This window comes from Limtongia smithiae (assembly GCF_038497785.1).
Source record: "Limtongia smithiae strain NRRL Y-17922 unplaced genomic scaffold V1518scaffold_9, whole genome shotgun sequence".
In the NCBI taxonomy this organism is placed as follows: domain Eukaryota; kingdom Fungi; phylum Ascomycota; class Lipomycetes; order Lipomycetales; family Lipomycetaceae; genus Limtongia; species Limtongia smithiae.
Window position 1 is genome coordinate 151,954 of NW_027117630.1, and position 23,738 is coordinate 175,691.

Consider the following 23,738-nt stretch of genomic DNA (forward strand, 5'->3'; position numbering starts at 1 on the left):
CTCGCGAATTAGCAGCGAAACAACGGCCGAGCGATCGATGACATCAACAACGGCAAAGCAAAACGGGATGAAATGGCGTTGCACGTCAAGCCAAAATGCGGGGTTGTTTTAGTTTAATTCTGCCGTGCGGCTTAGCCAGGCACCAACTCGGTTCGAGGAACACACTTTCTAACTAGAGGTAGCTACCATGGATATACGCCCCCCCGCATGCACGAGCTTACCCGCATCTTCATCGCGCTGTCCGCGCATGATTGCAAGTATCATAGTTCTCGCGTTGGCGGATCGCCGGCGTTCGCCAGCCCGGCGCGCGTTCTTATACGGCCACCAGAGACTCCACACCACGAAGCCAGGGCATATGGCGAAGACCTTGTCCAGCATTTCGCCGTTCTACGCACGAATGCATTCCAGCATAGCCGTCATGTTCATCAGGGCTTTATTCGCGCTGTAGGCTTCGCCACACTGGGATTGTGGGCGGTAGTAGATCCAGGATTAGTCAATCGAGAGCGTGAGTGAGCCAACAGAACAGACGTAGATAAAGCGTGAGGGTGTGGAGGATGCAAATAAGAGCAATCAGAAAAGGAGCGGAGACTAGTATTGGACCTACGACGTTTGTGTCCATACAGATGCTGTACCAGGTGGGTACATTCTCGTCAGCGCCACACCAGCATTGTTAATCAACACGCCAATGCGACCTTGTGTAGCAGCGACCTGCCCTACCGCGGCATGAACCTTGTCAGTCTCGGCGATGTCAAGAAGCACGGCTGAGAAGGACGTACCGGGGGTCCCGGACTCTCCGAGCGCGGCACGAGCGATCGCCACTTTGGCGAGCGAGCAGCAACCAAGAATGATATTACATTTAGCGCAGGCGCTGGCAAAGACGCTCGCGGTGGCGAAGCAGATGTCGAGGTTGGTGCCTATGGCGGTGATGTCAGCGCAGTGGGGCGAGGCGATGGTGCAGGCGGTGCAGAGGCGGAGCCGGGACTGCTGCAGGCAGGTCGGTCGAAAAAGTGGGCAGGGGATATATACAGACGCGCCCGCGCTCGTTCCGGGGTGGACATGAGCGGAGCGCAAACGGATCCGACGAGTAGGCACGCGATAACAATCGCAAGCACCGAAGATGCGTAGCAGTGCACTGGACGGTGACTCCGTCGGGGATGGTGGGGATGATGGTGGACCGTGAGAAATGGCGGAGTCCGAGTGCGCTGGTGGGACCGTGAACTCCACTGTCCTCGTTCCTCGCGTGCTCCCCGTCGCGCACTCCTCCGCCTCTCTCTTCCACGCCCACTCCCCTCTCCCCCGAGCGTCGCGCGTCCCGCCGCTCACACTCCCCCCCGGCGCCACAAATAAGGCGTCTTTTTGCGTTCCTGGCCGCGCTACTCGGCCGCACCGCGGCGGCGGCGCCGCCCACCCCGTCTACTGCAGAGGGCGCGTCCGGCTCCTTTTCCTCCGCCGCCAACACACCCGTCCCCTCAGGTCCACAGGCGCACTCCGCGCCCGCGCGACGCACCTACATGATACCGCTATTATCGCCGGCGCAGCTAAATGGACCGCACCCCCCGACGGCGTCGGCACTACACACCAACGGACTTGCTCGGCAGCGCACGCCGACGAACTCAAGCACCACCATCAACGCAGCAGAACACGGCGCACAGCCTACCCCCCCCGCACAGTGCCGCCTTTTTCCTATGACCGCGCCGGGAGACACCAGGTCCCCTCCTTCGCCCGCAGCAGGCACTCTGCCAGCCGCGAAACGCCGGCGACTCGACGCTGACGCGCGTTCTACAGCAACAAACGCGATGGCATCGTCGCTCTTTCACGCGCATCCGATCGTTTCCAGCACGTCACCGACGTCGAACGCGGAGGCTGCTCAGGATGCGTACGACGCGTCGCAGCGCGCATGGGCACGGGTGTTGCCGCCGGTGTCTGGACATGAGGGACAACAACACGGTGCCCGTTCCGATGCGTCAGCAAGCGGTGAGGTCAAGCGTGCGTCATTAGCGCATGAGCCGCCGAGGGTATGCATGAGTCTGTCGGTTGTTTGCGCCTCGAAACTAACATCCGCAGTTCTCATATTCCGGCAACGTGTATAGGACTTTGCCATGGACCCGCGAGCCAGCACCGTACAACCAACCCGCGCAGCAACAATTACCGCCGGTGTCGCGGATGTCATACCAACCAGCGCAGCGCCCGACCACGCCATCTCTCCAGACGTCTTCCGCTCAGCCGGTGCAGACGTCCACCCCGACGCACATGCAGTCCCCAGACACTGTTGGGGGAGCGAGCCCATTTGACCCGATGTATCGCTACCGACCCGCCGACACAACGCGGCAACAGACGAGCACGACGCCAACATACGCACAGTCGCCTTTACTAGGGAGCGCATCTCCGCAGCAGCAAGCCGCTATGAACGTGTCCTCTTCGCGGTACATCCTCCCCGAACCAACACGTAGCCGTATACCCCCGCGCCCCGAGCAAAACGTGGGCCTGCCTCCACCACAGCTGCCGTCGCGGCAATCGATGCTCTCCCCTGTGTCCGATATAATCGAAATCGACAGGCACAGGTTCAGCCACTCGTCGTCTCCGATGTCTCGACCGGGGTCGCAGCAATATCATCATCCATCCCCGCAGACGACCTCGCAGCATCAACAACAGCAACAGCCTCAGCAACAGCAGCAACACGTGTCGGCAGCGCCGTCTCCGTTTCAGCATAACTACAGTTCGGCTGCTCGTACATCAAATTCGTCATACCCAGACATGAAGCAAGAACAGAAGCAGCCCAAACCGAGCACACCGGCGGCGCAAACTTCAACGACGCCGGTCACATACGGCCGCCTTATGAACACAGTCTATCGACCGCCGTATTACGGCTCCACCTCAACGTATGCGTCGCCTCACCCTTCCTCGACAGCGCTGCCGCCAATGGCACCACGTTATCCCGCTCCTCAGCCACGATACCCTGCGCCTGCTGGACCTCCGCCGTCGAACGTGGTCACGCCCACCAACGCCCAGCCAACAGCGCCATTCAACAACCTGAGCAGCGCGCAGGTCACAAAGTCACCGAATCCGGTGATCAACAGGCTCGTGTTGTCGGCAGAGTCTTTGCAGCAGCGGCGCGCAGCGGGGAACACGCTGTCACTTTCTTTTTTGACCGGCAGCGAGCGCAGGTCAGCGACGCCTGAGGCGGCGGCGAATTCTCCCGCGCAGCAGCAGCACTCTATGGCCGGCCCTCGCGTGAACGCGTCGGGAAACATACCCCCTTCGGCGGCCTCTCTCGCTGAGCGCTATAGACCACGCACAACGCCGGGATCTTCTCCGGGTAGCATAACCACGGGTGCAATCACGCCCGGCGACACGCCGACGTTGGGCTCTACGCCCACGCCGCCGCTTGAAGTCGACGACTCGTGCGCGAAGTGCGGTATTTCCGCAAGCGTGCTAGTTGAGTGCGCAACCGCGAAAGAGGAACTCCGCGAGAAGAAGAAGCGGTGGGAGGTGTACTTCGCTGGCGACGAGGCGGAGAAAGGTGCGCTGCGCGAGCAGATAGAAGAGCTCAAGACCCTCAACGCGAGGCTTTTCAAGGAAAACGAGGAGAATCGAAATAAGTTGTTAGCGATTGAAGAGACGCACCGTGGTGCAGGCAAGGAGGAGCGCGATGACGTCGGGGTTATGGCGGAGTTGAAGAAGCAGCTTGAAGAGACGCGTGCAGAGCTGGACAAGATACGGAGAGAAACAGCCGCGGCGTCCGCGGCGACGCGCGAGGATATCGCAAGCACGAGCGCCGTGGTGCCGAGCAGCGGCACCAGTGCGGGCTCTGCGCGCGACTCGGCTGCGGTGGCAGCCGCGATGGCAGCAGCCGAGGCGTCAGTTACGAGTCCGCCTGCGACAATGACGTCGGCAAGCAGCGTGTGCTCTGCCACCGACGAGCGGGACGAGGACGACATGGACGTGGACGTCGCAACCCATGCCAAGGGGGGGAAGAAGATGCTCGACGATCATGACGCCGTTGCAGAGGAAGAGCAGAACGTCAAGGCAGAGAGAGAGGTCGAGGCGTCTCTGTTTCAACCGATCATCGACCCTGTGCGGTTTAGGAGATCAGTCGTCTTCACATCGCGCTCGCCGTTTCCGGTTATTGACTCCGCGGAACCTACCTCGCCACCGCTCTCGCGTGGTCAGAGTACGACGAGCACGGCAAGCAGCACTTCGACAACAACAACCGCCACCACACGTCGCACTGCAGCAGCGCAGAACGGACAGCTCGCGCTCGCACTCTCGCGACGGGCTGGTCGTCCAAGTCGCAAGTTGCGGCCGCGATTACTTTTCGATGGCGCGAATCTGCGCTCGGTTTTCGTCCAGCGCGTTAGCGGTAGCAGCAGTACGCTTGCAAACGAGGCAGCCGCCGCCCCGGTAGCTGCATCCGCACTTTCTGCCCTTTCTGCCGCTGCTACTGTCGCTGATGTCGCTGCCAGTGCCGCATCTGGCGACGAAGGCGATAGCCAGAACCCGTTCGGCCTCGCGCCGCGTTCCGCGGTGCCGGTATTGAAAGACTACACCCTGGGTTTCCGCGAGGGCGTACTTGATCCGCGTACGCATCGACTCAAGCGTGGCATGCCAGTGTATAAAGTCGGCCGCAAAGTGCCCGGCGAACTTGTATAGAACTTTATCGTTTGTTATTGTGTATTCGCGTCTGTGGGCGGCGGCGGTAGATGGCAAAATTTTTGCATATGTCACCCGCTTGTATATTATGTGTATAACACTATTTGACTTTCATGAAACGGGTTTTCAATTATGGCACCTTGGTACTTTGCTATTTTACATACACAATTAATTAAACACTGCACTCCAAGAAATCAATCCAATATTTGACCAAACCGAACGGAATCATTTTCCCGTACATACTATACAAATCATAAATCACAACTCCTGCCTAACAGGCAGCAGCGTTGCACTTGACGAACGACTGGGCATCTGCCTCCGAATCCGACGACGAAGTGAACACAGGAGCCGAATGCGGCGCGAACGCTGAGTCGTCGTCAATGCACGACGACGAGAGTGACGATGAGCACTCAACGACGAGAACTCCACCGCACTGGATATATCTCGGCCGCGGCCGATGATCACCGGTCGACGCGTACGCGGGCACCATATTCGATGTCCGCACCGCTGCGACGGGTCCATTAGGCCCGATGTTCCTGTACGGTAGCGTGCAATCGTAGGGCCCTTCGTGGCGGTAAAACACGCCCTCACGCGCGGCAGGATTGCGCGCCTGCGAGATCGACGCCCATGGCGAGGTGTTATCGAGCCGATCGATCACGTCCGCAGGCGTCGCGATGCCGGCACGCATCGCGGGCGAGCTATTCATATCGCGCGGCATCACGTCCGCCGCGCGGTGTCCGATGGCGACGATGTTCATCGCCGCGCGGCGGCGTAGGTAGATCTGTTGCGCCGTGCGGGCTGTGAGGACTGATTGCAGATGCGGCGTAGGTGCAGGGGGCGTGATGGGACGCGGGGCCGGTGCTGTGAGTGCGGGCTTCTTCTCGAAGCGCGCGAGCTTGTCGCTTTTCAGACTCGCTGGTCCGCACGCTGGAAGTGTAAAGTGATTCCGTGTCTTGGCCGTCTGCGAGCTCAGCTGCCCGCGCAGCGGAAGCGAGAAGTAATCCTGAAAGTTCTTCTCTAGCGTGATGCTGTCTGGGCCAGATGACGAACGCATCTGTAATGGTGCCTGAATCGCATAGTCGTCGTCATCGTTGTCTTCGACGAAGGGATCATCCGTCCCGTCATGTCGACGGCGGCGGGAAAAGAGGCGAAGTGCTCGACGAGGCCGCTGGACAGTGGCCTCAGGAAATGTGAGCGTCAGCGGTGGCGGCAGAGGAGCACGGCGACGTGTGACTAAAGGGAAGCTAAGTGCTGCCGTAGACAACGATGTGGCCTGGGACGGCGGAGGCGGTGGGGCACAGCGGGCGACGGGTGCCGGTGTGGACAGAGCTGACGCCGAGAATGCGGGGGCCGGTAAGGACGGCGGTGACGCCGATGTGCCGGAACGAGAGTGAAATGAGAAGAAAGGCATTCTTAAATGTCGAAAACAAACCTGGCAACAAGAGAAGGCAAACAGAAAAAAAGAAGAAGAAGAAAAAAAGAGAGAGAAGACGAAGAGCAATCTGGGCGAAAGATTAAGAAGTAGTGGGAGGTGCGATAGCAGGCAAGGTCACGGAGCGATACAGGTGCGATAGAGGTCACGAGAAAGAGAAGATATAAAAAGTTAAATAGTATTTCCGTTTGCAGTCAACGACCGAGGTACGGTGAGCGGAGCGCCAGTCAGAATCGCTCGACTCCACGGATTGGGTATACGAATATCAAGAAAAACCAGCCGTCATCAGTTAGTCATATGGGCGAGTAGAGGATATACGTCTAAACGAGCTGCATGTTTTTGCCGCCCTCATCGTTGTGCCGCTGCCTCGTTGCAGCCGAGTGCGATATGGTGAAATGAAGAGTGCGATGTGGGCGGTCCGCGATGGATGGAGAGCAGCGTGAACAAAGCGCCGCACAGTCTGCGGCCACGGTGCGGCTGGTACAAGTACCGTTGCTGACATAATTCGTATGCAGCCACAGATTGACAGACGGCGACGGCGCTGACGGATTTCGACTGCCAGGTTAGAGCTGCTTGTTGTAGTGTTGTAGATATCTGTCTATCTGATTGTTATTTGTACGTGGTGCTGTTTTTTGCGCCTTCATGACGTTGTAGACTCCGCTGCTATGTTGATGCACGCAAGCTCAGTCTCAGGCCGAGCGATAACAGCTCCATCCTCACAACTTCCCCCGTTCCAACCCTGCTTCCCGAACCTCCGCTCTGTACACACACATTGCAATGACGAGTGCAAAGACAATCGCATTTCTTGGACCCCGGGGAACCTACTCCGAGCAGGTACTTTGCCTCTTCGCCTCTTTCCACCATCTGGGCTGAGTTGACTAACACTTGTGCAGGCTGTTATACAGTACTTTGGCACTGACGAGGAGGTCGCCGGGCGGTATGCATACGTCCCTACCGGCAGCATCGATGGTGATCATTCCTTTCAATGTTCTCATTAATCGGCGACTAACTCCGCAGAATGCTTTGAACTTCTCGACGCACACAAAGTGGACGCGGCCGTGGTCCCATACTCCAACTCCACGAACGGCGCAGTACGCCTGTCGCACAACCAACTCCGCACTCGCAGACCGCGCGTGATCGGCACCACCGCCGTTCCTGTGGCGCACTATGTCCTCTGCCGCCCCGACGTCTTCCCCGCCCTACCATCTCCACCTTCAAGCATCTCAACTCCCTCCCCGAACTCATCATCATCCTCCCCTGCCTCGGCGGAGAGCGGTGACAGCGAAGACGCCGTGCTGCGGATATATTCACATCCCCAAGTGTGGGGCCAATGCAATCGATATCTTGCCACGCACTTTACGCGCGCGAAGCGCGTTGACGTGGATTCTACGGCCGCGGCCGCGACCATGGCGCAGGAGGACCCCCGCAGCGTGGCGATCGCGAGCGTCGCCGCGCTACGTGTGGCACCAAAGCTACAGGTGCACGCGGGCAACGTGCAGGACGCGGCCGGCAATGCGACGACGTTCCTGGTCGTCGAGCGGCGAGACGACGACGTGGGGGTGGGCAATGGTGAGGAGGATCCCGAGCTAGACAAGCGGGTGTATGAGGAAGTCGACGAGGAGACGAGTTGACGCACGCCGGTTCTCTTAGACCTTTGAGTTGTACTGTATATATACACACCACAAATTGCACATGAAACGATATAACGAAGCAAACGATAACAAAAACCCGCATGAACTAGTGCCCGTACTTCTGAAACTCCCTGTTACGTATAACGTTAGCTCTATCTATCAACGCACATCCCATCTGAACTTACCATTCCCTGTTATCTAGCGGACAGACCTGCCGTGTCTTCAGCCATCGCGAGATGCAGTGGAAATGGAACACATGCTGCCGTTCGCGTTAGGATGACAATCGCCACTGCTGTAGAGTGCGAGTACTCACGTTGCAGATCCCCCACGCGACCAGACACTCGTCGGTTGTTGCGCTGCCCTGGTTGGCCTGGCACTCGATGCCTATACTCGTCAGCAAAGCTGCTCGTAAGATCCCCGAACAACCGCGATCACGTACATGGCTCCATGATGTGGTTCCGACAGATCGCGCAGTTCTCGACAACGATATCTGTTCGTGTCAGCTAGAATGCCCACACTCCGACCACCGACCGTGCTTACCCCACGCCCATAGCGCAACCGCATTCCACTGAAATAACAAATCAGCTGTCCGTACTGTCTCGCCATGCCGCCTGGGTTACATCCGACGGACGTACCTTGCGCACTTCGAACCGCTTTCGCGCTACCTTGTCCTTGCCAGCGATAGTCGCGACAGTGCTCTCGTCTTCAGCAGGAACCGAGGCCGGCGGTACTGCATCGACGTCCATATCTGCGGAGTCTGCCATTGCTGTGAAGAGAGAGGGGGTGTAAGGGGATGAGATCAAGGTGATAGATTGCAATGGGAGTGTACCAGCACGGCTGACCGTGGCGGTTGTGAGCGCCCTGACCCTGGATTTCTTATGATGGGCCGTGGATTACAACTCTACATGGCCGCTACAGAACATGGTCTGCGATGATAAATTACAGTGAGGTAAATAGATACAACAGCTTTTTTTATGTGTGCCCCAGGTACATTACAAAACAAATGACAACGCCGACCGTTCAAATGAAGCCGACCCGGTTGGCGACGTCGAGACTGTCGCTGTCCGAGGCAAGACGAACGTAAGCCTTCTTTTCACCGGTGGGACTGTTACCAGTTAGTAAACGTTCATTTACACAAACCAGCACACCGGAAAACTCACGTAATGAGGGTGGTGACCTTGACGACGTCGACGGAGTAAAGCTTCTTGACAGCGTCCTTGATGTGTCGCTTGTTGGCCTTCATGTCGACGATGAAAGTGATGGTGTTGGACTCTTCGAGCTTCTTGGTGGTGGACTCGTTGCTGTACGGGCGCAGGATCACCTTGTAGCTATCGAGGCGCGGTACGTGCGCGACGGACTTGCGCTGGTACTTCGGGGTGCGGGGCAGACGCAGGGTCTTGGGGCGGTGGAAGGTAGTCGAGGTGCGGACCTTCGAAGCCTTAGTGCCGTGGATGCCCTTGACGACGGCCTTCTTAGCGGCGACGGCCTTGGCCGCGGCGGTGGTAGCTATTCTCATGTTAGCTGCCGGTCGATGACGGCGTCGACGGAGCAGCAGCGGGGTGCTTCAGCGGCACACGTCAAATGCAATGCGCAATAGACTGCCGTGCTATCATAGAAGAAAACTCACTCTTTGGTGCCATGGCGATCGGTGCTTGTGTCTGTCGAACCGGGTGGGGATGTTCGATGGGTGTTTGCGGCAATGCCTTCTCCAATACGAAGGTGGCTTCGCGAAGTAACGCTCGCCGGCGGAGTGTGCAAACCTAGCAGCGTGACTGCGTTTGAGCCGCGCATACCCTAACTTGAAATTAACCCTACCCTAGCCTCTGTCCTACTGCAAGCTTCGAATTTCTCGGCCCTAACCCGCAACTGACCACTCTGCATCGCGATCCGTGAATATGGATGGATAGAGAGCGATGTCAACAGTCAGCTCAATCGCACACAGCAAGTCATGCTGGGACCATCGGCCACACGTGTCTGGCGCGGACCGTTAGACTTGTCGGGCATATCGACTGCTGAAGAGAACCTCGAACTGCGCGAGATCGAGCTATGGGGACGTGCCCAGCGTCGCATCACTACGTCGCGTAAGAAGAGAGACACAGGCGGCTCATCCGCCGCAGGTACCTCTACACCGCAACCTTTGAGCCCCTCTCGCAGGACAGTGCATGACGCAGTTGCACTCCGCGCTGTTGCACGCGTTGATCTCAGTCGTGTGCGATACTGGATGGTAGCGCGGGCCACATGCATCATGGATGTGTACGTCGCCGTCGTCCCCTTGCTCTCTTCTAAGCCTCTGCTAAGACACTTAAAGTTACACAAACGACGACGCGGTCTCAACATACCTCGGTTCACAACTAGGCATCGATGCAAAGGGTGATGCCACTTCGCGGCATGGAATCGTAACAAAATTAGTGTATCGCGACGACGGACGAGCCAAGGCCAGTGACGATGACGATGAGGGTGTGATAATATTTGCGTCAATGATTTCAATTGCCTCTGAGACGGATTATATTGATGACAGCGACTACAGGCGAAGACCCGAAGTAATACCCCATAGGCTTGCCATCAAAGCTGTTACGCTGCAGACCGTACATAGACTTGCGTCCTGCATGGCCCCCCCGGCCCGACCCACAGTACCAACATTCATGCAACCGTCCGCGGAAGACGTGCGGGAGCTCAGCATCGCGCAGAAGCGAAATCGCCGACTTGACAATCTGCTCAAGCGGCGGCGGTCTGCGTCCGCTGGACGAGTACAGCCGCCAGTGACAAGCACCGCGACAGGTGCACAAACAGAAGAATCATCATAATCATGCATTTAGTATACAGAATGAAATGCGAACCCCACCAATGCAGCGTAAACAACTCCAAACTCCCACATGCCCGCAACCGTCTACGACTATTCGCCCGCCAGCTCGCGTCGCTGCGCCTCGGTGAGCGGGTCTGCATCAGCGGCATAGGACACCTCGAGCATGTCCTCCATCTCCTCCGAAACCGTGCGCAGCTTATCCCGTGTCTGCTCAATAGCCTCTGCGCCAGCCACAATGCGCAACGGCGGATTATCAATCCCGGCTATACTCGTGATGGCATACACGGTGTCTTTCACGAGTAATTCCGGCGCGAGATCAGTGCAGGAAAGCATGGCGCGGACGGTGGCAGAGACAGTGTTTTTGTAGTGCTCGAGCTGCTTCGTGAAGGCGACTGGTGCGGACAGCACTGATGCCTCGAGCGAGGGCTGGACGATGGAGACCTTGACGTTGAACGGCGCGACCTCGAACGCGAGCGCCTCGAGATATCCTTCGAGTGCGTGCGCGGCGGCGGAGACAAGGCCGAGCGCAGGCGTGCCCATTTGCCCGGTGATCCCGGTGACGCAGACCACATGCCCCGCGAGCTGCCGTCGCAGGGTCGGCAGAAAAGTGGTTATGAGATTTACGGGCCCGTAGAAGCTGGCTTCGAACTGCTCGCGGAGATGCCACTCAGACGACTCCTCGAGCGTTCCGACAACTGACCGCGCAGCACCGCACAGCACGACCACGTCCACGCGTCGCCACACGAGCTGCACCTGCGCGAGCGCACTTTGACACAGTGGTCGATTTCGCGGGTCGAGTTCGAGCACGAGAACATAGTCCGGGCCGTGCTCGGCGCGTAAGGCAGACAAGCTCGCGGGGGGGACCTCGGCGCGACAGCCGAGCGCGACACGGTGGCCGCGCGCGAGGACCTCGCGCGCGAGGTCGACGCCGGTGGCAGAGGCGCCGTCGGTGATGAGCCAGACCAGTGGCGGCGGCGGCGGTGGCGGCGGCGCGGTGGTATTGATTCCGGTGGACGGTGCCGCGGCTGGGTTGGAGGCCGTGCCGAGGCCGGCGGCCACGGCGGGTGGCGGTGCACCAGCTGCCGCGCCAGCGGAGGACGCGGAGGAGGAGTCGTGCGGGACGGGGTCCATCGGACGGCTGGGATTGAGGAAGGATGAGGCCGCTGGGGGCGGCGAGGGCGCGAGGGCGCGGAGAAGGGGGAGGAGAGGCGGCGGATGGCGGGGGCGGGGCGGCGGGGGCATTGGCGGGGGCGGGGCGGGTCCGGGGTATAAGAACTACGTCTTTGTTCTCGTGTCGCAGCGCGTTTCCGTCGGTCGGCGCCCCTCTTTTCGCGCCTCGTCGCTTCGGTGTTCAACTGACTGCACTTGCTCTTCTTCCTCTGCGCCGGCCTCGGACGCGGACGCGGAGCCGGCGGGCCAGCGCGGGATCCCTAACCCTGGGCCGAGGAACTCCCGCGCCGCACGCGTCAGCGCCAGGGGATTGTACTTCCCAGCGTCTGACTCATTTAGCTTCTGCCGCCCGAGCTTAAAGCGGGCCCTGAATCTTAATTGTCTGCCTTTCGGCGCCCACTCGAACCCCATTATCATCGTTCGCAGAGCAACCACGGGCGCGCAATGGCTGACGAGTCCACTCTCCCCGCCATCGAGCTCCGCGGACTCACATACGTCTTTCCCAACGGCGTCGTCGGTCTGCATGACCTCAACCTCTCCCTCCCGCCGCACTCGCGCACGCTCATGATCGGCGCAAATGGCGCGGGCAAGTCAACACTGCTCCGTCTTCTCGCGGGCCGCACCCTCGCCCGCGCCGGCACTATCTCGCTGCGCGGCGTCGACCCCTTCCGCTCGCCGGTCGAAGGCATCACGTACCTTGGCACCGAGTGGGCGTCGAACCCGGTCGTCCGCCACGACATGCCGGTGCCGACTCTGCTCGCCTCCGTCGGCGGCGACGCGTACCCCGAGCGCCGCGACCAGCTGCTGGAGATCCTAGACGTCGATCTCTCGTGGCACATGAACGCCGTGTCGGACGGCGAGCGCAGACGCGTGCAGCTCGTCATGGGCCTGCTAAGGCCGTGGCACACGCTCCTGCTCGACGAGGTCACCGTCGACCTCGACGTTCTCGTCCGCGCGCGTCTCCTCGCCTTCCTCCGCTCAGAAACCGAGTCTCGTCCCTGCGCCGTCGTCTACGCGTCCCACATCTTCGACGGCCTCGCCGACTGGCCGTCCCACATCCTGCATCTCCACCTCGGTCGCCTGCTCGTCGCTGACACGACCCCGGTTATCCTCGCCCGCCACGCTGACCTCCTCGCCCCGCCTACCAACGGCGTCTCCTCGCTGAACCCCAACTCGCTCCTGCTCAACCTCGCGCTCCACTGGCTTGAAGCTGATCTCGCCGACCGCGGCGCCCGCCAGGACATCAAGCGTCTCACGTGGTCCGACATCGCTCCCATGGACAAGACCGGCGGACTCGCCTCAAACTCCTTCAACGAGTACTTCCGTCTTTCGCGCGCTCGTTAGAGAGCACAAAAAAGCTGTAGATAGTCTTGGGCCCTCCCCTCCAATGTAAGTTATACTTATAATATATTCATATAGATGTTCATCCTATTCATCGAACTTTTTTTCAGTCTTCTCCATGACACAAAACAAATTATACGACTAGAAACTAAAAAGAAACTCTCAAAACAAAAATGCCCATTCTTCTAACCCTCCTTACTTGTGGCTCTCCGCCATCTTGTTGAGAGCAGAGCCGGCCTTGAACCACTCGATCTGCTCAGCGTTGTAGGTGTGGGTGAGCTCGGTCTCCCACGACTCGCCGCTCTTGGTGTGCACGACCATCTTGAGGTCCTTGCCAGGAGTAAGAGTGGTGAGACCGATCAGATCAATGGTGTCGTCGAAGTTGATCTTCTCGTAGTCAGCGGGGTTCTTGAACACAAGAGGAAGCATGCCCTGCTTCTTCAAGTTGGTCTCGTGGATACGGGCGAACGACCGCGCAATGATGGCGAAGCCACCGAGGTACCGGGGCTCCAGAGCAGCGTGCTCACGCGACGAACCCTCGCCGAAGTTCTCACCGCCAACAACAACCCACGGCTGGTGCTTGACGTCACGGTAGTACATCGCAGTCTCGGGGACGCCGTCGTACTCGCCAGTGTAGTAGTTTCGGATGGTGTTGGCCTTCTCGTTCTCCCAGTTGATGGCGCCAATCATGTAGTTGTTGGAGATGTTCTGCAAGTGACCGCGGTACTTCAACCACGGGCCCGCCTGGGAAATGTGATCGGTGGTGGTCTTGCCCTTGGACTTGATCAGGATAGGCATGTTGTAGGAATCCTTACCGTTCCACGGCTTGAACGGCTGCAGCAGCTGCAGACGGTCTGACGTCGGCGAGACGGCGACAGTGACGGCGGCACGGTCCTCAGGGGGGGCCTGGTAGGTGTCCTCGCCGGGGTCGTATCCGTTGGTGGGGAGACCGAGGCCATGCGGCTCCGCGAGCTTAAACTCGTTGCCGTCCTTGTCCTTGAGAGTGTCGGTGAGAGGGTTGAAGCCCAAGTCGCCGGCAACGGCGAACGCGGTGACGAGATCGGGCGAGGTGACGAAAGCGTGAGTCTCGGGGTTGGAGTCGTTGCGACCAGTGAAGTTACGGTTGTACGACGAGACGATGGTGTTCTTGTCGCCCTTCTTGATGTCGCGACGGTCCCACTGGCCGATGCAAGGACCGCAAGCGTTGGCGAGAACGAGACCGCCGAACTCCTCGAGAACCTTGAGCTGGCCATCACGAGCGATGGTGGCACGGATCTGCTCGGAGCCAGGGGTGACCGTGAACAGAGACTTGGCCTTGAGACCGTGGTCGAGCGCATCCTGGGCGATAGACGCGGATCGCGACATGTCCTCGTACGAAGAGTTTGTGCACGAGCCGATAAGCGCGACACGGACCTGCAGCGGCCAGTCGTTCTTGATGGCGGTCTCACGCATTTTGGAGATAGGGGTGGCGAGATCAGGGGTGAACGGGCCGTTGACGTGGGGCTCGAGAGTGTTCAGGTCGATCTCGATGAGCTGGTCGTAGGTGGCACCCTCGTCGGCCTTGAGCAGCGAGCGGTACTTGTCGGCGTAGTCAGCGACAAAGCCGCGGGACGTCGCCTGCAGGTACTCCATCATGCGGTCGTTGTACGGGAAGGTGGAGGTGGTCGCACCGATCTCGGCGCCCATGTTGCAGATGGTGGCCATGCCGGTGCAGGAGAGCGAGTCGACGCCCTCGCCGAAGTACTCGACGATGGCGCCAGTGCCGCCCTTGACGGTCAGAATGCCGGCGACCTTGAGGATGATGTCCTTGGGGGTCGTCCAGCCGGAGAGCTTGCCGGTGAGCTTGACGCCGATGATCTTGGGCGCCTTCAGCTCCCACGGCAGGCCGGCAAGAACGTCGACGGCGTCGGCACCGCCGACACCGATGGCGAGCATGCCGAGACCGCCGGCGTTGGGCGTGTGGGAGTCCGTGCCGATGAGCAGCGCGCCGGGGAACGCGTAGTTCTCGAGGACGATCTGGTGGATGATACCGGAACCGGGTCTCCAGAAACCGATGTTGAACTTGGCGCATGCGGTGGCCAGGAAGTCGTACACCTCCCTGTTGATGTCGATGGCGCGCGCCAGATCCTTGGCGCCGCCAATCTGCGCCTGGATCAAGTGGTCGCAGTGGACCGTGGCCGGCGTGGCGACGGTGGGCATGCCCGCGGACATGAACTGCAGGATGGCCATCTGCGCAGTGGCGTCCTGGCAAGCGACACGGTCCGGGCGGAGCTTCAGGTACGAAACACCGCGCTCGATGTCCTGGCCGTGCGGGTCGTCGAGATGGCCGTACAGGATCTTCTCCGCGAGGGTGAACGGGCGGTTCAGACGCTTGCGGACGATCTCAAGGATCTCCACGTTCTTGGCGTAGGGCAGGAAGGAGTGCTGCAGCATGAGGAATCAGCATTACGCGCACGTGTGGTCGGGGTCTTCGGAAGCGGGGTAGTTACGTTCTCCCAGTTGTTCTGGGGCACCTTCTCGTCGACGATGGTCGCGAGGGCGCGGACCGGCTGGGCGGCGCGCGCGGCGGAAGCGCCCTGCACAAGAAGAGTCAGCAGGGTGTCGCCGGCACCTGTCTGGCCGGCGCGCGCGGGAACATACGGAGCGGACGGCCGCGAGCACGGAAGGACGGGCAGCGAAGAGCATTGCGCAGGAGGGAGGAGGCGAGGCTTAGCGGTGCGCGCGCGGAGCAGAGCTGGGCGAGGCGAGGCGAGGCAAAGCCGGGGCGGGCGCGGCGGGGCGGTGGCGGAGGAGGACTGGCGGGGGAGTGCGGGTGCGATGGGGCGAAGAAGCGCACGAGACGGAGCCAGCAGGTCGCAATATTTATTCGCGGTGCGCCGGACAAAACACAGCGGCAGAGCCACGCAGCGCTGAGCGCGCTAGCCCGCACCCGGTTTAGCGCGCCGCACCAGAGGTCTGCAGGCCAAATAGAGCCGCGCTGTTTGCGCACTTGCGCAGGCGCACCCCGCTGCAGCCAATCACGGCGCGGCAGTTGCGCCGCCGCGTCCTGGCCCTGACCCGGCCGCGCCCAGCACCGCCGACCACCCGCCGGGCGAATCAGCGCGCGCCCATTGTCGATCCGCACGCCTTGAGTAGTGCTCCCCGCCGCCCACACGCGCGCGACGCGCGCGTCGAGAACAATGCCTCCGCTGCCCCCGGCCGTGCCGGCTCGCGGCCGTCGCGGGCGCGCCGACGCGCCCTGCTGCGCGCGCGCGGAGCGCAGGCGGCGCGCCTCCCAACCGCACGCCGCCGTCCGCATCGCGGACTGTCGCCTGGCATCCTTCCGACGGCCCAGGGCTCGTCCACCGTGCTCTGCGGACGCGGCGGCGTTCGGCGCGCACTTGCCGGCGACGCCCACTGCTCGCGCGCTCGCCGCCGCCGTCGCGGCCCTGCGTGCTGCTCCCCGCGACCGCGCGCCATTCGCCCGTGCCGCCTGGCCGCCCGTCCTCCCCGCAGCCGGCCTCCGCGCCCGCCGCCACGAGCCCACCGCTGCCTGTGCGGCGCCGCGCTACCCCGGAGACACGACGCTGACTCGGCGCGCCCGTCCTGTCGCTGCTCGTGACCGCGCCGCCCCGCGCCGCCTGTACATCGCACCGCTCCGGCGGAGCTCTGCCCTGCTCCCGTGCGTCTCGCCGCCTGGCCGCCCGCCTGGCCCTGCGCTGGCGGCAGCGCTGCGCCCGGGTCCGCTGCGGCGCGGCCGGCTTCCGCGCGCGGCACAAGCCGCGCGCGGCCTCGGCACTTGCGCCCGCAACCGCGTCGACCGCGCGCGGCCGCGGGCGCACGCTTCCGCGCGTGCTTCCGACGGCGGGCGGGCGCCTTGATTCGCGAGCTCCGCGGCGCCTTCGCCAGCGGCGCGGCCGCACCCGCCGCCGCGCCCCGCCCCCGCACGCCGCCGCCTCCTGCCGCCAGCGTCCCTCGCCTCGGCCGGCGCGCGTGGCTGCTGCGCGCGGGCTGTGGGGTATTCCGCGCTGCCTTCTTCGTTCTGACAGGGTGCTCCGCCCGTGCTTCTGTGCCGCAGCGAGTGCGGCTCGGCGCGTGCGCTGCGACCCCTGAGCAGGACGCCGGCCATCGCGAGTGCTGATCTGCGCGCGTCCACGCGCGCGTCGCGGTCCCACGACCCACGGCTCTCTGCCCTGCGCGCGCGGGAGACCTCTGGCGGCCCAGCAGGCGCCGGTCGCGCCTGCTGCCGTGCTCTCTCGTGCGCGCCGCGGCGCACCGCGCCGTCCTCCGGCTGCGCCCGCCGGGGCCGCGCGCCCCGCGCACATCGCGCGCTGCCAGTCGCGCCCCGCGCTCCGTGGCGGCGACGGCAGCAGACGCCTACGCGCAGCGAGTGGTCCGTAGCGAGCACGACGAGGCCGGCCACCCAGCTCCTCCTCCCGTGACCCTCTGCGCCGGCCTCCGCCGCCGAACTCGCGCTCGGCCATGTCCGACGGTCTCGGTGTCGTGCGGCTGACGAAGTTCTTCAGTACACCAACAACACAGCGTCCCTCCACATATATACTGTGCCGCGCAGCCTGCCATGCCGTGGCTTGTTCTGCGCCCAGCAGTCTTCCTTTTCTGCGCCCCCCCTGTCGCGATCCCGCAGCTATGTCCTACCTGACCTTCCCCTCGAGCGTCGGCAGCGCGACGAACACGCTCGGCAGCGGCGACGCGCGCCGATACTCGACCGGCGCGCTCGACCGGCCGCTGCTGGACGGCGAGGAGGACGCGGACGAGCTTGACGACGAGCTGCGGCCGCTGTTTCGCGCGCACACCAGCCACGACTACCGCCAGGAGTACCCGTACTGGAAAGTCGACGACAACGAGGAGGAGACGGAGGAGCTGCACCGTTTCCGCACGACGTCTACGTACGCAACCTACAACCACTACATCTACACGCACGCGTCGGAGCGCGCGACGTACAGCGCCGACGTCGGCTACCGGCCGTGGCTCGCGGCTCTCGGCGGTTTCTGCGCCCAGTTCTGCTCCTTTGGCTACATGAACGTCATCGGCGTGTTCCAGGCGTACTACGAGTCGCACCAGCTGGCAGATCTCTCGCCCTCCACAATCGCCTGGATTGGCTCGATCCAGACGTTCATCCTCGCTGTCGGCGGTCTCGTGGCCGGCCGCATCTGCGACATGTACGGTCCGCGCGTGCTCACCATCCCCGGATGCGTTCTCCTCACGGTTGGCGTCTTCACGACGGCGTCGTGCACGTCTTACTACCAGTTCGTGCTCGCGCAGGGCGTCTGTTCGGCGCTTGGCGCGTCCGCGCTGTTCTACGCCACGACCGCTGCCATTTCCACGTGGTTTGATGTCCGTCGCGGTCTCGCGTTCGGCGTCGCTGCCTCGGGCGCGTCCTTCGGCGGCATCGCGCTGCCGTTCATGTTCGACGCGCTCTCGTCGTCCGTGTCGTTCGAGGCCGCCGTCTACGCCATGGCCGCCATGCTCTTCTTCTTCTCCGCCCTCACCGCCCTTGTCACCACCACCCGCATTCCGCCCTCCGGCCGCCAGCCCTACCGCTTTGTGCATTTCTACATCCGCCCCTACATGGACCCTGTCTTCTCCCTTGTCACCTTCTCCCTCACCCTCACCTACCTGGGTCTGTTTGTGCCCTTCGCCTTCATCGCCACTCATGCCGTGTCCTCCGGTCTCTCTCTCCGGTCTGCATTCCACCTCGTCGCCTTCCTCAACGCCGGCTCTTTCGCTGGCCGTCTCTTCTCCGGCATCGCCTCCGACCGCATCGGCAAGTTCTCCGTCTTCTTCTTCGTCACCCTGCTCTCCGGCCTCATCGCGTTCCCGCTCTGGTACCTCTCCGAGTCCGAGGGCGTCATCGTGCTCGTCTCCATCGCATATGGCTTTGCGTCTGGCGGCGTTCTCGCCATGTACCCCGCGCTCGTGGCCCAGATCTCGCCCGTCACGGAGATCGGCACGCGTCTCGGCAGCCTGTCCGCCGCGATCGCGTTCGCGGCGCTGGCGTCCCTGCCCGTCGCCGGCGCCATTGTCGGCTCGGACGCGACCGCCCCCAACTTTGGCGGCATGCAGATCTACGCTGGCGTGGCCATGCTGGGGGGCGCTGGTATCGCTCTCCTCGCCAAGGCCCATGCCACCCGCGGCAACATCTTTGCCCGCGAATAAAAAAACTCTACGACCGCAGTAGTATTCGTTTTTTCATTTCGCTGTGTTATCACTTTAGACTTATATTTTTGGCTGGAGTTGGGAAGGTGGTTGGTGCATCAATAAACGCATCTGGAGCATGGCATCACATATCTGCGAGACTATCGAACACCGCGCGCGCGCGGACGTGTACGCAAGTTGCGGAGGGACGCCTGCGGGCGGCCAGATAAGCCAGACCATGTCGTCACCGCTCGCGCCTCTGACAAATCACCGCGGCTGCGTCATATATATATCCAAGTCTCAGCCGCGCCGCGCAGGCTTTAATATCCCCCCGCGAGCCCGAGCCCGGAGGCTCCCCCGCCACGGCGACGACAGACCGCAGCGAGCGGCGCAGAACCGAAGAACTGGCCGGCGACGCGCGTGCCTGGAACCGCGATGTCGCACGGGCCCTACTCTGTGGCATAGGCTTGCGACGTTTCTCCAGATTCAGTAGGCCCTTGCCTTCCAAGAGTTTAGCGCGTTCATTTAGAAAACCTACACTCGCACACCCTCGTGCTAGCGCCGAGTCTAACTCGGCGGCCGCCCTCCGGCGAGATGCGGCTCAGCTCCGGCGCCATGCGCAATATCGACGCAGCGCATGTCACTATCGAGCGGGCAGCACAGCGGCCTCGCTGACTGTGCGTTGCTATGGCAGGTCCCGCTGCCGCCCAGCCTCGACGCGCGTCACTTATGCTCCAGAAGCGGTGCGAAGCGACAACAGCAGCGCGGGCCTCAGCCCGAGGGCTGCGGCCTTCGCCGTACGTCTCCCCTGGGCCCTCCGCCGGGCGCCGCGGAGATCTCCTGGGACGCACGCGCGCTGTTCTATATCTCCCACTCATACCCTGCTGCTGTACGCTCTCTGTCTGATCCCACGCGTCCCATCGCTGCAATGGTCCGCTTGTTTGACTACTGGCTCAACCCGGAGCACCACGACTACAACACTCTCCCCACCTCCTCCAGCACCCTCTGCGCCAACTCCGCTGCAGATCATCTCTCCATGGTGTCTTCTCTTGCGCTCGACGCCTACGACGATGACGGTGATTCTGGCTTTGACCCTGACGCCGTCACACTCGTGGACGAGAAGGCCGCCGCCGCTGCCGCCGCTGCCGCCGCAGCCGCAGCCGCCGCCCATCCTCAGCACACGACTTACCAGACTTTCGTCTGCGATACAGACTTTACTGATGAAGAGCTGTTGCCTGATGTCGGCTTCCGTCGTATGTCTGTCCGTGTACTTGCTGGGCTTGCGCGATAGACTACTAACAACTGCACGCAGCCTGGCTCTCTGTGATCGGTGGCTTCTGTGCGCAGTTCTGTTGCTTTGGATTCCTCAACACCATCGGCATCATGCTGGCGTACTACCAGACCCATCAGCTCTCTCTCATGCTGCCCTCGACTGTATCCTGGATTGGCTCCATCCAATCGTTCGTGGTGTCTATCTCCGGGTTGCTCTGCGGCAGAATCATCGACATGTTTGGCCCGCGCGTGCTCACTTTCCCTGGCGCGTTGTTCATGTTCTTCGGACTCCTGGGCACTGCGTTTGCGACTGAGTACTACCAGTTCGTTCTCCTTCAGAGCTTGTGCGCGAGTTTCGGTGCAGCGTGCTTGTTCTACGGAAGCACCTACGCGCTCTCGACCTGGTTCTCACGTTATCGTGGTGTCGCGTTCGGAGTCGCGAGCTGCGGCTCTTCGGTCGGTGCAATCGTTCTTTCTCTCATCACCGGCAGATTCTTCGGTGCTGGCAGCGGAGACATGGGATTCACGCACGGCATGGTCGTCGTCGCGTCTGTCATTGGTGGACTCGGTGTAATCTGTGCCTTGACTACGCGTCCACGCTTACCTCCCGTGGGTCGCCAGCCATTCGGCTTCACCAAGTTCTACGTGCGTCCGTTTCGCGACCCTCTTTTTGCTCTCTTTACAGGCGCGATGTTCTTCATCTACGCCGGAATCTTCGTACCCATGGCGTTCCTCTCTACGACTGCCATCATGGCTGGCGTGCCCACAGCTGAAGCGTTCAGACTTGTTGCGTATCTCAATGTCGGCTCGCTCATCGGTGGTATCGGCATTGGCGTCTGCGTCGACCTGGTCACAAACAAGTTCCTCGCCTTTTCAGCCGTCGCTACCGGTACTGGCGCCGTCGCGTTCCCGGCATGGGGCTTGCTCTCCCGCTACTACGACGGCGCCGCCTCGCCGTTGCCGGCATACATCGTTATCGCGCTCGCGTACGGCTTTTTCTCCGGCGGCGTGCTTGCGACATACCCCGTTCTCGTCGCACAGCTCTGCCCGTCGCCCCGCTCCATCGGAACTCATATGGGCGCGGTCTCCGGCATCGTCTCGTTCGCCTCGCTTGGCGCGCTGCCGCTCGCTGGCAGCATTGTTGGCGAGACAGGCAACTTTACCGGCATGCAGGCGTACTCCGGCGCTATCGTTATGGCTGGCGGCGCTGTATCCGGACTTGTTGGTTTTGCCATGCGTCGTCGCTTTGCACGAGCCGGATAAGTGCATATTCACAGCAGCGACTGGACTTTGTCTGGTTATTCTTCTCTAGAAGTCCTCTGTCTAATGAGGCATTCGTCTTGACGAATTCGCGTTTTTGCGCTGTACTGCTACACACGCGCAAAGCCGAACAGCCCGATATCGCACCGTCGGCGTTGTGTTTGCGTTTGATGAATTGTTACTTGCGCGCTATAGCGCTCTCGCGATACAAGACGTGTCGCGAGATGTCTGGAGAGACATGCCATCATGGCGCTGCATATACATACATATGCGTGAAATCAGCGGTGGCTCTCGGTCTTGGCGAGTCCGCGTGCTGGTGAGGAGGCTGAATGTGGGCGGTCGAGGGGAAGATCACGTCTGATATATTCTTGTGTTGCGTTGTTCTGATTCTGCTTGCTTCTGCTGCGTTTTTGGTTGAGCGTTCTAAAAATAAAAAAAAAATTTTTTCTTCGGAATACGTGGGTGTGTCATAGAGTGTGAATTCGGCTGGAGAACATAGCAGTTAGAAGAAGATACGTATGGCAGCATAGAGTCAGTCGGATCAGATCATCATCAGATCGACCTGGGAACACAGGGATTGGTGCAGGAGTTGCATTTGTCCGAATATCGGCAGCCATCAGGGACGTTTAGTCAGAACTCTGGCCCGGTATTCGCAGATGTGTAGATATCGCCAATACAGCTGAACAGCGGAACAGTCTACGGCGGAGACGTTGGAAGCGCGGAGGTCAAGATGCGATGACGTAGTCGAAGAAGAGGACAGGAACGTGCGGGGCGGAGTCGCAGCTCGGGCAACTCCTTCAATTTACTCCTACCGCAGCTGCTGTTCTCTTGTCTCTATATACGAGTCGTCTGCTGGACGGCGTTGCGTATCTTAAGACTCTGGCTGCTTCATTTCTGGTGTCGACATCGTTGTCGTCCTTGTCGTCGTTTCTCAAAGCCCCACCGCCGTGCGTCGACGGCATGTCCACCTCTCTCGACTACGCGCTCTGCGCGACCTGCGCCACACAATTCCCGTCCGCCTCGCAACCAATAATATGCCCGATCTGCGAAGACCCGCGACAGTGGGTTCCCGCGTCCGGTCAGGCATGGACGACGCTGCGCGGCCTGCGCGACTCCGCGCACCGCTACCGCAACGTGATCGAGCCGAACCCGCACGATCCGAACATGCACTTCATTCGCACGCTGCCGTCGTTCAGCATTTCCCAACGCGCGATTTTGCTGTTTTCATCCGACGGCAAGTCCGCGGTGTTGTGGGACTGTATCCCGTTCATCGATGACGCTACTGTGCGCGATATCAAGCAGCTCCTCGGCGATCGCGCGCTGGTCGCCATGGTGATTTCGCACCCGCACTTCTACTCCACCCACGTCGAATGGGCTGAGGCATTTCGCTGTCCTGTATACCTTACCACCAAAGACAGACCATGGGTCATGCGTCCAGCGCCGACTGTCCAAGTGTTCTTCGACAAAGACGTGCTCGAGCTCGCACCAGGAATCAGTGTGCACCGTGTCGGTGGCCATTTCGACGGCTCCCTAGTCTGCGCGTTCGAATCACCGACACCATCGCGCAATGGGAAGACGGCACTTTTGGTTGCTGACTCTATCGCCGTCGCGCTCAGTGGCATCGGCGAGCGCGTGAGACTTCAAGGAACTGTCAGCTTCACCTTTATGTACTCTTATCCCAACATGGTATGTCGCATCTTTCGCGTACCGTCCGTTTCTCACACATTCAAGCTAACAGTTGGATATCTACAGGTCCCGCTGACACCTGACGCCGTGCTGCATATCTGGAATGCGGTCAAAAACATCGATTTTGACGTTGTCCACGGCGGCTGGGACGGCCGCGATGTATGGACCAACGCGCGAGCGAAAATGCTCGAAAGTGCAAAGATTTTTGTTCGATCCATGGGGTACACGCAGCACGCTATGCTTGAGGAGTAAGAAAGAGCTTGTTATGGACTGCACATGTATCCTAGCAATTGCATCATTTTTTGAAGATATTGACGTACAATACTGTTCAGTACTTGTGACTATCCTGGCCAGCATT

The 23,738-nt window shown here is 61.0% G+C and overlaps 14 protein-coding genes across 14 annotated transcripts; 8 read left to right on the forward strand and 6 right to left on the reverse strand.

The window, feature by feature from the left end:
* Window positions 1-12: 12 nt before the first annotated feature.
* On the reverse strand, window positions 13-431 carry V1518DRAFT_419386 (uncharacterized protein). The gene is made up of 2 exons (XM_066904748.1): window positions 183-431; window positions 13-102 (listed from the first exon to the last, which is right to left on the reverse strand). The coding sequence occupies exons 1-2, from the start codon at window positions 376-378 to the stop codon at window positions 86-88; spliced, it is 213 nt and encodes a 70-aa protein (XP_066758381.1). The 5' UTR covers window positions 379-431; the 3' UTR covers window positions 13-85.
* A 998-nt stretch (window positions 432-1,429) lies between these two features.
* V1518DRAFT_329102 (uncharacterized protein) lies at window positions 1,430-4,786 on the forward strand. Its single transcript, XM_066901166.1, has 2 exons — window positions 1,430-2,015; window positions 2,065-4,786. Exons 1-2 carry the CDS (start codon window positions 1,512-1,514, stop codon window positions 4,648-4,650), a joined length of 3,090 nt encoding a protein of 1,029 aa, XP_066758382.1. The 5' UTR covers window positions 1,430-1,511; the 3' UTR covers window positions 4,651-4,786.
* V1518DRAFT_419391 (uncharacterized protein) lies at window positions 4,754-6,548 on the reverse strand. Its single transcript, XM_066904749.1, has one exon. The coding sequence runs from the start codon at window positions 6,059-6,061 to the stop codon at window positions 4,922-4,924; it is 1,140 nt and encodes a 379-aa protein (XP_066758383.1). The 5' UTR covers window positions 6,062-6,548; the 3' UTR covers window positions 4,754-4,921.
* Window positions 6,549-6,621: 73 nt separating this feature from the next.
* V1518DRAFT_419393 (Prephenate dehydratase) lies at window positions 6,622-7,794 on the forward strand. The gene is made up of 3 exons (XM_066904750.1): window positions 6,622-6,916; window positions 6,976-7,051; window positions 7,100-7,794. Exons 1-3 carry the CDS (start codon window positions 6,860-6,862, stop codon window positions 7,711-7,713), a joined length of 747 nt encoding a protein of 248 aa, XP_066758384.1. The 5' UTR covers window positions 6,622-6,859; the 3' UTR covers window positions 7,714-7,794.
* On the reverse strand, window positions 7,686-8,551 carry V1518DRAFT_419398 (uncharacterized protein). Its single transcript, XM_066904751.1, has 6 exons — window positions 8,349-8,551; window positions 8,254-8,281; window positions 8,153-8,203; window positions 8,027-8,097; window positions 7,899-7,972; window positions 7,686-7,844 (listed from the first exon to the last, which is right to left on the reverse strand). Exons 1-6 carry the CDS (start codon window positions 8,475-8,477, stop codon window positions 7,820-7,822), a joined length of 378 nt encoding a protein of 125 aa, XP_066758385.1. The 5' UTR covers window positions 8,478-8,551; the 3' UTR covers window positions 7,686-7,819.
* A 30-nt stretch (window positions 8,552-8,581) lies between these two features.
* Window positions 8,582-9,424, reverse strand: V1518DRAFT_419400 (60S ribosomal protein uL23). Its single transcript, XM_066904752.1, has 3 exons — window positions 9,341-9,424; window positions 8,874-9,219; window positions 8,582-8,818 (listed from the first exon to the last, which is right to left on the reverse strand). The coding sequence occupies exons 1-3, from the start codon at window positions 9,351-9,353 to the stop codon at window positions 8,734-8,736; spliced, it is 444 nt and encodes a 147-aa protein (XP_066758386.1). The 5' UTR covers window positions 9,354-9,424; the 3' UTR covers window positions 8,582-8,733.
* Window positions 9,425-9,601: 177 nt separating this feature from the next.
* V1518DRAFT_419403 (uncharacterized protein) lies at window positions 9,602-10,558 on the forward strand. Its single transcript, XM_066904753.1, has 2 exons — window positions 9,602-9,966; window positions 10,022-10,558. The coding sequence occupies exons 1-2, from the start codon at window positions 9,662-9,664 to the stop codon at window positions 10,515-10,517; spliced, it is 801 nt and encodes a 266-aa protein (XP_066758387.1). The 5' UTR covers window positions 9,602-9,661; the 3' UTR covers window positions 10,518-10,558.
* On the reverse strand, window positions 10,505-11,883 carry V1518DRAFT_419405 (uncharacterized protein). The gene has a single exon (XM_066904754.1). The coding sequence runs from the start codon at window positions 11,756-11,758 to the stop codon at window positions 10,607-10,609; it is 1,152 nt and encodes a 383-aa protein (XP_066758388.1). The 5' UTR covers window positions 11,759-11,883; the 3' UTR covers window positions 10,505-10,606.
* Window positions 11,833-13,117, forward strand: V1518DRAFT_419407 (putative ABC transporter ATP-binding protein). Its single transcript, XM_066904755.1, has one exon. It carries the CDS (start codon window positions 12,131-12,133, stop codon window positions 13,028-13,030), a length of 900 nt encoding a protein of 299 aa, XP_066758389.1. The 5' UTR covers window positions 11,833-12,130; the 3' UTR covers window positions 13,031-13,117.
* On the reverse strand, window positions 13,077-14,957 carry V1518DRAFT_419408 (uncharacterized protein). The gene has a single exon (XM_066904756.1). The coding sequence runs from the start codon at window positions 14,729-14,731 to the stop codon at window positions 13,223-13,225; it is 1,509 nt and encodes a 502-aa protein (XP_066758390.1). The 5' UTR covers window positions 14,732-14,957; the 3' UTR covers window positions 13,077-13,222.
* A 1,249-nt stretch (window positions 14,958-16,206) lies between these two features.
* Window positions 16,207-16,887, forward strand: V1518DRAFT_406451 (uncharacterized protein; the record flags this gene model as incomplete). Its single annotated transcript, XM_066901953.1, has 1 exon — window positions 16,207-16,887. One exon carries the CDS (start codon window positions 16,207-16,209, stop codon window positions 16,885-16,887), a length of 681 nt encoding a protein of 226 aa, XP_066758391.1.
* Window positions 16,888-17,450: 563 nt separating this feature from the next.
* On the forward strand, window positions 17,451-19,506 carry V1518DRAFT_419411 (major facilitator superfamily domain-containing protein). The gene has a single exon (XM_066904757.1). The coding sequence runs from the start codon at window positions 17,489-17,491 to the stop codon at window positions 19,181-19,183; it is 1,695 nt and encodes a 564-aa protein (XP_066758392.1). The 5' UTR covers window positions 17,451-17,488; the 3' UTR covers window positions 19,184-19,506.
* A 316-nt stretch (window positions 19,507-19,822) lies between these two features.
* Window positions 19,823-22,181, forward strand: V1518DRAFT_419413 (major facilitator superfamily domain-containing protein). Its single transcript, XM_066904758.1, has 2 exons — window positions 19,823-20,415; window positions 20,475-22,181. Exons 1-2 carry the CDS (start codon window positions 20,091-20,093, stop codon window positions 21,695-21,697), a joined length of 1,548 nt encoding a protein of 515 aa, XP_066758393.1. The 5' UTR covers window positions 19,823-20,090; the 3' UTR covers window positions 21,698-22,181.
* Window positions 22,182-22,654: 473 nt separating this feature from the next.
* On the forward strand, window positions 22,655-23,632 carry V1518DRAFT_428385 (beta-lactamase-like protein; the record flags this gene model as incomplete). The annotated part of the gene is made up of 2 exons (XM_066906089.1): window positions 22,655-23,380; window positions 23,447-23,632. 2 exons carry the CDS (start codon window positions 22,655-22,657, stop codon window positions 23,630-23,632), a joined length of 912 nt encoding a protein of 303 aa, XP_066758394.1.
* Window positions 23,633-23,738: the final 106 nt, after the last annotated feature.

Excerpts from the sequence above, each read along its gene's own strand:
- V1518DRAFT_419386 (XM_066904748.1), bottom strand. The coding sequence starts at position 378 with ATGCTGGACAAGGTCTTCGCCATATGCCCTGGCTTCGTGGTGTGGAGT.
- V1518DRAFT_329102 (XM_066901166.1), top strand. The coding sequence starts at position 1,512 with ATGATACCGCTATTATCGCCGGCGCAGCTAAATGGACCGCACCCCCCG. Across the intron at positions 2,016-2,064 it reads TAGCGCATGAGCCGCCGAGG|TTCTCATATTCCGGCAACGT; the intron begins GTATGCATGAGT and ends TAACATCCGCAG.
- V1518DRAFT_419391 (XM_066904749.1), bottom strand. The coding sequence starts at position 6,061 with ATGCCTTTCTTCTCATTTCACTCTCGTTCCGGCACATCGGCGTCACCG.
- V1518DRAFT_419393 (XM_066904750.1), top strand. The coding sequence starts at position 6,860 with ATGACGAGTGCAAAGACAATCGCATTTCTTGGACCCCGGGGAACCTAC. Across the intron at positions 6,917-6,975 it reads GGGGAACCTACTCCGAGCAG|GCTGTTATACAGTACTTTGG; the intron begins GTACTTTGCCTC and ends ACACTTGTGCAG. Across the intron at positions 7,052-7,099 it reads CCCTACCGGCAGCATCGATG|AATGCTTTGAACTTCTCGAC; the intron begins GTGATCATTCCT and ends CTAACTCCGCAG.
- V1518DRAFT_419398 (XM_066904751.1), bottom strand. The coding sequence starts at position 8,477 with ATGGCAGACTCCGCAGATATGGACGTCGATGCAGTACCGCCGGCCTCG. Across the intron at positions 8,204-8,253 it reads GGTTGCGCTATGGGCGTGGG|ATATCGTTGTCGAGAACTGC; the intron begins GTAAGCACGGTC and ends TGACACGAACAG. Across the intron at positions 8,098-8,152 it reads GAACCACATCATGGAGCCAT|GCATCGAGTGCCAGGCCAAC; the intron begins GTACGTGATCGC and ends TGACGAGTATAG.
- V1518DRAFT_419400 (XM_066904752.1), bottom strand. Across the intron at positions 8,819-8,873 it reads AAGGTCACCACCCTCATTAC|TCCCACCGGTGAAAAGAAGG; the intron begins GTGAGTTTTCCG and ends AACTGGTAACAG.
- V1518DRAFT_419403 (XM_066904753.1), top strand. The coding sequence starts at position 9,662 with ATGCTGGGACCATCGGCCACACGTGTCTGGCGCGGACCGTTAGACTTG. Across the intron at positions 9,967-10,021 it reads GCCACATGCATCATGGATGT|TTACACAAACGACGACGCGG; the intron begins GTACGTCGCCGT and ends AGACACTTAAAG.
- V1518DRAFT_419405 (XM_066904754.1), bottom strand. The coding sequence starts at position 11,758 with ATGCCCCCGCCGCCCCGCCCCCGCCATCCGCCGCCTCTCCTCCCCCTT.
- V1518DRAFT_419407 (XM_066904755.1), top strand. The coding sequence starts at position 12,131 with ATGGCTGACGAGTCCACTCTCCCCGCCATCGAGCTCCGCGGACTCACA.
- V1518DRAFT_419408 (XM_066904756.1), bottom strand. The coding sequence starts at position 14,731 with ATGGCCACCATCTGCAACATGGGCGCCGAGATCGGTGCGACCACCTCC.
- V1518DRAFT_419411 (XM_066904757.1), top strand. The coding sequence starts at position 17,489 with ATGTCCGACGGTCTCGGTGTCGTGCGGCTGACGAAGTTCTTCAGTACA.
- V1518DRAFT_419413 (XM_066904758.1), top strand. The coding sequence starts at position 20,091 with ATGGTCCGCTTGTTTGACTACTGGCTCAACCCGGAGCACCACGACTAC. Across the intron at positions 20,416-20,474 it reads GCCTGATGTCGGCTTCCGTC|CCTGGCTCTCTGTGATCGGT; the intron begins GTATGTCTGTCC and ends AACTGCACGCAG.